Raw genomic sequence first — 9,241 nt, forward strand, 5'->3', positions numbered from 1 at the left:
CAGAAAATGTTTAAACAATTCTTACACCATGGAATTCATCATCAAAGTCTACATCAAAAGTACAAAGTTTCAAAATGTTGTCTCGATAACTACTGGTAGCTTTGTTTGTGGCGCTCTCCCTTAAACTGACCTAACGAATCACGATAATCATCCATATTCGACACCGATACAACGTACTCACGGTCCCTCTGGTACGTAGTGCCAATCATAATCTGACCCTCCGTGTAATACGCTCATAGTTGTGGTTATATAATGATCTAAAACAAGTTTCGCGTGGAGGGTTCCCCAACTGAGAGGGAAGTGATTGAATAACGGATTTCCTTCAGTTGTGGGACGTTACACATAAATACTGGATGATTTCCAGCACGCACGGTATGCGCATCGACAAGTAATTTGGCATTGAATAATTTCTGCCAGGGTGTACGCATAGCAAACTCTCAATTTTTACTCTACTATTAAAACTTACTAATTAAAAGCTACGTAAGCATAAAGAAAATTTTGTAAATTCGTTTCTCTCTCTCTGTCTCTCTCTCGTAACACATTTCTATTTAAAGTTACTAATTAAAAGCTACGTAAACATAAAGAGAATTTTGTAAATTTGTTTCTCCCTCTCTCGTAACACATTTCAGGATTAAGTAAAATTGACCACGTGTTAATATGTTTGTCGTGTATATTTCACTGTTTATCGCGTGTTATTCGAGTACAGTATTTATTTGTAGAATAATGCGTGTATCACAACTACCGTTATGGCAATTTAATCGGAGTTCGTAATTTCGACGAAAACATATTGAATGTACTATTTTCCTATAATGTGCAATGTGTTACGAATCGATATTACACTTAATTTACAACGCATCCTTTGCAAGGAACGAACTGTTTGGTACGTACATATTTTCTTTAAATTATACTACAATTATTACTTAATAATTATGCTTAAATTATTTTTTCTAATCGAGATTGAAATAAATCGCATCTGAATATTATGTGCTATCTCATTCTTTATGCCTTCCAAAGGAATATCATTTATCGATTAAATAAATCGTAACGACAGCGTTAAAATAGTTAATTGAGCATTTATATACATATTTTGTTAATATCCCAACTTAATTGCGTTTCATAAAAATGCATTTAATTCAGTCGATGATTCTGTTCTCGTTTGAATCATAGAAATAAACAAAACCGAACGGTAAAGTTCACTACCACCGATCGAACCGACAAACAGAATCGAAAATTCGAGAGTCTAATACCCAAAGTTAATCTAATGCTTCAGGAATGTAAGGTCAGCGAATAATAATAAAGTACTCGGTTGAAAATGCGTGGATAAATTCGTCTATTTTATCTCGCATTAACTTTAAAAATTCATTTCACTCTTTTTTTTATACGCAAATGCATTTTTCGTCGTAAGCAAAATTTCGATTAACGAACAGCTAAAACTGCTGGAAGACATAAATACACGTGTGATGTCATGTTAAATTACAGGGAAAAAAGTGTCCAACGTATGCGTTGTTCTTACACAAAAACACTCGTATCGTTTACGAATAAGTGTACGTGATCTTTAATATTGGTATGAAAATTTCCTATTCTCGTAAACATATATATCAGCAAAACCGAAGGAGTTGTTATTTGTTTTTTTTTTTTTTTAAAATAAGAAAAGATTCAATACTTTATTAGAGATCAAGCTTCTTTATGCTGTTCGCTGGATAATATGAATACCGCTATCTGTGTGCACAGGCGAAGACAATTCGCCAACTTTCAAGGCAAACGCTGCTTGTTCGAAAGGTTTTTGCATGGCGCCTCGACTAAATGGTCCCAAGTCTCCGCCTCGCTTAGCAGAACTGCAATCGCTATATTTCGAGGCGAGTTCGGCGAACGTTGCTTTCCCAATTACAATTTGTTCTCTGTAAGCTACGGTTACAAAAATGTCCAGTGATGAATTACATCGATAGAAAACAACGAGAAGCGTCATAGATTTTAGGACTTACATTTAATAAGTTCGAGAGCTTCTTCCTTCGATCTCGTAATGTTTTCTTCTCTCCAAGAAGAAGGCCGGCGAGAACTCGAATGCTTCACCAACAAATGAGAACATTGTACTTCCTCTGGGCCGTCCCCTTTGTTATTCCCGGATGGATCCGCTGGTTTGTCTGGCCTGTCCCACTGGCTTTCTTTAGTATAGATATTTAAATAGTAATGCTGTCCTGCAACGAGAAGACTCTGCGATTACGATTGTATTGAATATGTATATAGAGAGAAATGAAGCGTAGTTGGGATAAGAGATTCCGAATACAAAGAAGATAGTAGCGTTTACTGTTTACGAAAAAGAAGTTACTTAAACATTGACTGTAACGGAAGGGTACTTTTTAAGTTTGTTCAAATTCTGACAAGAGAATGCAACACCTGCGATAGAACCCAACACCATAGCGGTTCTATCAACTCTTTTAGACCTTCAGGGAACCGAAACGTACAAGACTAGAAACGTTACGATTCTTCTGCACTTGTAACAACATTTTTACCAGGAGAATGTTAGTTTGATGAAAAAATGCCGGCGGTATAATCCACACTATCGACTGCATGGCAAAAAAATGTTGTTTGTATGGTAAAACGATAACAATTTCAACAAATACTTGTAGTAGTATCTTTCTATGTTATTCGTCAATCGTCAGAAATAAATTAACGTACCGGTAGATCTGCTCAAACGTTTTTCCCAACCCGCTGGAAGTTCCTCGTCCGCCATTGTTATCCAATATTTTTCTATCTTGACTCACGTCAAACGATTTCGCTCGGTTTCACTGCATCTAGTTGTTTGCTAATCTGTGCTTTCAGGTTAGGCAACTCTCTTGATAAACCTGAAATTGCGGAGGTTAGAATTTTTCCCCATTTAGAGGTTAGGATTCTTCTCATGTAAACGAGAAGAACCTATCGACGCATGCGCATGAAAAATACGTAAAAATTAGAAATAATAATCAAAAATGTTGTAACACCTTGAAAGGGTTGGTTCGGGAGGTGATTTGAAACCACTTTTTCCTTAGCGAAAATGTTATCCGAGGCTTCGTTGAGGAGATATTAAGAGAAAACGCCGACCAATCAGAGCGCGAGGCGGCCGCGCTCCTTGACCAATCAGAGCGCGAGTATGCCGGTGGAGCGCAGTCACCTAGCGCGTAGCCTACTCGCGCTCTGATTGGTCAGGGAGCTCGGCCGCCTCGCGCTCTGATTGGTCGGGGAGCTCGACCGCCTCGCGTTCTGATTGGTCGAGGTTTTCCATTAATATCTTTTCAACAAAGCTTCGAACAACATTTTCGCTAAGGAAAAAGTTGTTTCAAATCACTCCCTGAACCACCCTTTTCAATGACATCCAACATTTTTAGAACACCATGTATTTTTGTACCGTTTCGAGCTTGGCGTGTCCATAATTCAAATATGGCGGGAACACTACTACATTTGAACATCCGTTGATGGAGATCAGGCCTCTTCCGGTCGCATAGCACACCGAGCAAAATGGGTACGTGATGAATCTAAAAATTATATTGTTTTTAAAGTTGCAAAACACGAGTTCGAGTATAAGAAATCTTTGAAAATATTTTTGTAAATACGTTCGACTGTAATTTGCTTACGTGTAATTAGAAGTTTGCAAATGTCCATTTTAGATTGCGTGGAAAATAACGTGCTGTGAACATTGCTGCAAAATATTGAATGTTTGTTACAATTTTCACTAACGTTATATACACGTCATAAGTGATAATATACTTGGTTATACAGAGTGATTCTTCTCTGAGCAAAAATGAATTGACAAGGAAACTATTGACATTACATTAAATATTAACCTTGCTTCTAACCATTCGCAGGTAAGCCTCGTGGTCTTCGTACGGCACGTAAACACGTGAACCACAGACGTGATCAACGCTGGAACGACAAAGATTACAAGAAAGCTCACTTGGGAACGAGGTGGAAGGCTAATCCATTCGGTGGTGCTTCTCATGCCAAGGGTATCGTCTTGGAAAAAGTGTACGTATACATTCCTCCATCCCTTACCTCCATCCCATACACCGATATTCTCATCGATTCGACTTTCCAGAGGTGTAGAAGCTAAGCAGCCCAACTCTGCTATTCGAAAGTGCGTCAGAGTACAACTTATCAAGAACGGCAAAAAGATTACAGCCTTCGTACCCAGAGATGGTTGTTTAAATAACATCGAAGAGAACGACGAAGTTCTAGTCGCAGGATTCGGTCGTAAGGGTCACGCTGTTGGTGACATTCCAGGAGTAAGATTCAAAGTGGTGAAAGTTGCCAATGTTTCCTTACTCGCGCTTTACAAAGAGAAGAAAGAGCGTCCCAGATCGTAAGATCGTTGTAATGTATTTCTAATTGCACATATAAAAGATTTGTAAAGAAATGGAATGGTTTATTTATATCCTTACTGAATTTGCAAATAGACTGCGGATTTTTATGCGTTTATAGATAAAAGATGTTTTAATTAATATTTGTATTGTAATAATAGCAGAGTAAAGTTTTTATTTAGCTTCTCTGTTTGTAGGTATCTTAGCAAACATTTTATTTGCATAAAGATTCGCAGTATTCTTTTGATGATTAATTTAGGTACTGTACAGGTAGATTTAATATTTTCTATTTCATAAAAGTACAAATATATAGGTATTACCGTATGCTAATAATTTAATGACTATTACTACACGCGTATACAGCTTCTTCTATATCGACAACAACATCCTTGATAATTTTATTCAACGGTGTGTTTATTTGACTCAACTGTTTCGGTATATTCGCGTTATATATTTCTTCTTTCGTTTGCAGAAACTAAAAACGAACTGATTAGTAACATAACACGTTTCGTAGAGTACGTAACAAGTATCCCAATATTTGAATACAAAACCTGCGTTAAAGTAGAGAAGTTCGAGCATATATCTTTTATATCATCATCCATAGAAGTCATAGTATTCTTTTGATTCTCTTCGTTTATTTCCTTGAACATTGGCCAGGACTCGATCGTTGAAAAAGCTTCTATAAACTTCTCTCTCTCCGCATTAAACAACAAATTTATATCATTTTCTTTTTCGTCACCCTTGTCATCCTCTTTCTCCTGTAATTTTACAAGATTTTACATTGCCTCAATAAAAATAAACTTTATTCAACGATACCATTGTTTCATTTCCCACGCATTCTCCCTTTTTAATTTCGTAATTAGAATTCGACTTTAGATTAGTCGTGTACTCTTTCAGATTGAGGTCCAGCAAAGATTCCGAACGGGTCAGTTTCGATTCGTCGCCTGGATTTTCGAGAATACAATCCTACGATACGTAAAATACTGTTACATCCATAAATATACGTATCGAAAGTTCTCTTTACAGACCTGTATCATATCTTCTACGGACTTGTAAAGTACGTTATCCTCGTTATTAGATGGCTCTGCAACGTGTACACACTTTATAAATTCTAATAACAGTCTTAAGAAAGGAAGTTGCTCTCGTAGCGTACACTTTCCCTGCAAAACATAATTTTTCTCGTAACAGTAACTTTATCCGATTCGAATAGAACACGTACCAGCACGATGTTCCTGTTAGTACAGATCCCAATGTCAGAATAGTACTTGGAGAGCTTCGCTGCAAAATTTACATTAATATTCAATGAACCAAACCTGTTATTTAACGATACATGGACGAAATACGTCGTGTTTTATTTGTTATGAATTTGTTATGAAACCTTCCAAGGCAGCGCCTTTTAAATTCTCCAACGTATTGGCTACCTTTGGAGATTTCTCAGTTAGGAGCCAAGATAACAAGGTAATACGATTTTCTCCACTGAGAACTGTCGCTTGTACATCTTCGCCAATCGCTGTTGTTATTTTAGGATAACGTATTTGCACTAGAGTATTGTAAATATCAGACATGATCTCTTTTGTATCATCCATCGCATATACAGTTATTCCTAACCTCTTTTGAAGATATTTGTCTAAATTGAACGACAAACGATCTTTAAACTTCTTTATAATTGAGATTATAATTCTAAATGGTAATAAAACTTTTCGAGACTTTTGAATAACGTTTGAATCAGTTCATTGCTGTGATTGTTACGAATGAATGTAAACATCAAGAAAAGTTCCTAGGAAAGTCACTATGATCGATTTAGTAATCTAGTTATTACTATCCTAGTAACATTTCTATACTCAATTCTAAGTTCTTTATACTATTATTTTTAAAAGCACGATTAAGAATTTTGTAAACTAAATTATCTGTGAATCTTTCCTATACATGCATAAAAATCCGCAGTCTAGTTATTACTATCCTAGTAACATATCCTAGTAACATATCCTAGTAACATATCCTAGTTTTTTTAAAAATAAATTTATGCCCCATCCATTGGATAACCAATCGGTTTTCTGGATCGAAAGTGTATCAGGCTTTAAACAGGCCTTACGTCACGAACGTTTTTAAAGTGTAAATTCGATATTTGTAGTTGTCAAATCGGTCTATAATGGCTGGGATTAAAGGTTATTGGTCGTATGCTTGTCCGTCTATGCACGCAACATTTCTCGTTAGATTTAAACGAAAATTACATTTCCTGTACGAGTTCGGCAAGAAAGTCGAATTAAAAATGATACGTCAAAACATAACCTTACTATTGTTTTTGTAACTCGAGATGTTTCTGTAAACGTACTGCCTGTGTTTACGAAATTTGTTTTCGATACAGTCTCGCGAAAGAATTTCAATTAGCAGACAATATGTTTATATTTTCACCGAAAGAGCATCGTTATAAATTTGTTTACTATCGTTTTTAACTATACTTTTTAAAATATTTTAGGTAAAAGAAATTCCCCACTGTTCTTGCAAATCAGAGACGAATATTGCGATAAAGATTTCGTGTAACATGATTGTTTATAATTTGAAATTGAAAGTGATATATCTGCTATTTATATAAATTATTTTTGTTTTTGTTCCATGCGTTTAATGGGCTCCTTTAACGAACAGCGTAAGTGCTGTAAAATATTTATATAATTCATGTGGTGCGTATTAATGTAAATGTTATAGAAAAGAAACCCTTTTATAGATTAGTAATTTTGGCATTCGCTGGGTCTGTCGGTATGACGTTTGTCATACTCAGCTGCGCGTTACCTGCATACAAGTAAGTACCGATGTTACATTTTAATCGATAAATCTGGTACTACATGGTACAAATTGCGTTGTACAAATATATATTTACGTTAAAGTGATTAACTTTCATAATGTATTATCTCTAGAGTTTGGTGGCCATTTTTTGTTGTGTTATTCTATATATTGGCACCGCTTCCGACCATAATCGCACGTCGCTACACAGATGATGTAGGAAATACTGCCAATCCGTGTTTGGAATTGGCTATATTTATAACTATGGGGTTCGTTGTGTCATCTTTTGCTCTTCCTATTGTATTAGCACGATCTCCAGCTCACGACCCAGTGGTACATTCAAATTATACATATATTTCTATTCGGCGATTAAGCTGTATTTTATTTCTTTGTATGAAACTTAATCGGATAATATTGCAAACGTAGAAGACAAGAGCGCTTACGGTACAGAATGAATAATTTCAGATACAATGGGGCGCTTGTTACTTGACTTTAGCAGGTAACGTTGTGGTATACCTAACTCTAATTGGACTGTTTGTAACCTTCGATATAGACGATATCGATTACAATACATGGTGAAATGTACTTGGTCATACTTATTTATTAATATTACATGGTAATTTGTCCAACTTTCTTTCATTCTGCTCGAATTTCTTTTCTATTTTTGTATACACGCCATTTAAACTCTTGCAGGTTTTTTTACAAGAGAAAAGGAAGGATGTAAATCGTACACAGCAGTGACTGACAGTTATCCGTTAATTCTAAGTCATCGCAGAATTTATAGTATACTATTTATACGATATAAATATTATTATAAACTGTCTATATTATAGTCAATACTAATGCTATCGCTCGGCGATTAAAGGTTCCATTTTTAATGGCGTAGATCTTATCATAAACTTCTCTGAACGATATTAGGTGCACAAATTATAACGGAACACGTGAAATCTTATTAAACCTATGTTTTCGATAATAGCGATAGTATTAATAAAGCCACCATTCATTATGTTATACGTTATTCTTAAAACTTAATACTTATGAAATAAGAATTGTAGACTAATACTCTATAAATAATTTACAAATATTTTGTATATTGCTAATATAGTAGCTATGGTGAATAAAACAACAAACTTCAAGTGACAATGAAATGAATGTAAAACAATGATCGTCGCAATGTAAAAGAGATATAAATATATATACGTATACGTAAGAAAACAGAAATTTGTATAATTTTTAAATAGAAGTCGAATTTTCCCCCAAAATTAATAGTCGTAATACCAGTGGCGCCATCGATGGCAAAACGCGCAAGCTTGTAGCGAAAATAGTTAAAACTATCGCCGCTTTTATTTTTTATTTGCCATAAATCCATTATTAATACGATTGGTAACTTTGTAACGCTATAATGTACTAGTTAAATTTATAATTTCTATGAATAATTATTTAATTTAACAAAAATGATTAATCTTTATGTAGTGGCGCCATCTGGTAGCGACAGTGGGAACTATTTTCACTATAAGCTTCAGCATTTCGCCACCGATGGCGCCACTGGTATTTGAACTATTAATTCTGGCGGGAAATTTGAATAGCTCAATGACGTTTGTAATATTAGGTTGTCCCAAAAGTTTCTTTCGCTTTATTATTAAGTAATACATGCAGAATTAATTTTGCTCTATTACTGTTACAACATGAATATCTATGAAATTAGATTGTCTATTTATATAAACACGACCACATAAAATAATTGAGTACAACTCGCGAAAGAAACTTTCAGAACAACCTAATAATAATTACTACAATGAAATTATAGTGACTGAATAATTTCCTAATAAAATTCTAAATGCACTGGCAGAACGAATGTCCTATTAGTTGTAGCGTTAACCGTAAAAGAAAAAAAAAACGCAGAAAATATTATACAATGAAATTAATATCTTCCTGAAGTCGTTTTTTGTTTTATTGCCTTCGCCATGGCACGCTTTACACATTCACACCGCGAATTAAGTTATGTATCTCTTGCGAACCAGATTTACACACTTTATATAAATTGTTCTTGTACAACGTATTACTTAATTTATGTACACATTAAACTACTAATAAGGCGGCGGTTGATGTTGATAATGTTGGGGCGGTTGACT

At 35.0% G+C, this 9,241-nt stretch overlaps 4 protein-coding genes across 5 annotated transcripts; 2 read left to right on the plus strand and 2 right to left on the minus strand.

The window, feature by feature from the left end:
- Positions 1-1,401: 1,401 nt before the first annotated feature.
- On the minus strand, positions 1,402-3,072 carry LOC128882380 (peptidyl-prolyl cis-trans isomerase NIMA-interacting 1-like). Its single transcript, XM_054133977.1, has 4 exons — positions 2,979-3,072; positions 2,677-2,843; positions 1,983-2,195; positions 1,402-1,905 (listed from the first exon to the last, which is right to left on the minus strand). The coding sequence occupies exons 2-4, from the start codon at positions 2,729-2,731 to the stop codon at positions 1,685-1,687; spliced, it is 489 nt and encodes a 162-aa protein (XP_053989952.1). The 5' UTR covers positions 2,732-2,843; positions 2,979-3,072; the 3' UTR covers positions 1,402-1,684.
- A 288-nt stretch (positions 3,073-3,360) lies between these two features.
- On the plus strand, positions 3,361-4,387 carry LOC128882381 (40S ribosomal protein S23). Its single transcript, XM_054133978.1, has 3 exons — positions 3,361-3,496; positions 3,840-3,999; positions 4,070-4,387. The coding sequence occupies exons 1-3, from the start codon at positions 3,493-3,495 to the stop codon at positions 4,335-4,337; spliced, it is 432 nt and encodes a 143-aa protein (XP_053989953.1). The 5' UTR covers positions 3,361-3,492; the 3' UTR covers positions 4,338-4,387.
- Positions 4,388-4,591: 204 nt separating this feature from the next.
- LOC128882379 (uncharacterized) lies at positions 4,592-6,084 on the minus strand. The gene is made up of 6 exons (XM_054133975.1): positions 5,710-6,084; positions 5,551-5,609; positions 5,360-5,491; positions 5,148-5,297; positions 4,883-5,089; positions 4,592-4,806 (listed from the first exon to the last, which is right to left on the minus strand). The coding sequence occupies exons 1-6, from the start codon at positions 5,915-5,917 to the stop codon at positions 4,666-4,668; spliced, it is 897 nt and encodes a 298-aa protein (XP_053989950.1). The 5' UTR covers positions 5,918-6,084; the 3' UTR covers positions 4,592-4,665.
- Positions 6,085-6,412: 328 nt separating this feature from the next.
- On the plus strand, positions 6,413-7,987 carry LOC128882378 (leptin receptor overlapping transcript-like 1). Of its 2 annotated transcripts, XM_054133974.1 has the most exons (6): positions 6,413-6,496; positions 6,808-6,975; positions 7,059-7,128; positions 7,244-7,442; positions 7,575-7,725; positions 7,803-7,987. In XM_054133974.1, exons 2-5 carry the CDS (start codon positions 6,945-6,947, stop codon positions 7,686-7,688), a joined length of 414 nt encoding a protein of 137 aa, XP_053989949.1. In that variant the 5' UTR covers positions 6,413-6,496; positions 6,808-6,944; the 3' UTR covers positions 7,689-7,725; positions 7,803-7,987. The 2 variants fall into 2 exon arrangements, with proteins under 2 accessions (XP_053989949.1, XP_053989948.1); XM_054133973.1 differs by having other exon boundaries at positions 6,435-6,975.
- Positions 7,988-9,241: the final 1,254 nt, after the last annotated feature.

Source organism: Hylaeus volcanicus, unplaced genomic scaffold, assembly GCF_026283585.1.
Source record: "Hylaeus volcanicus isolate JK05 unplaced genomic scaffold, UHH_iyHylVolc1.0_haploid 11324, whole genome shotgun sequence".
Taxonomy (NCBI): Eukaryota; Metazoa; Arthropoda; class Insecta; order Hymenoptera; family Colletidae; genus Hylaeus; species Hylaeus volcanicus.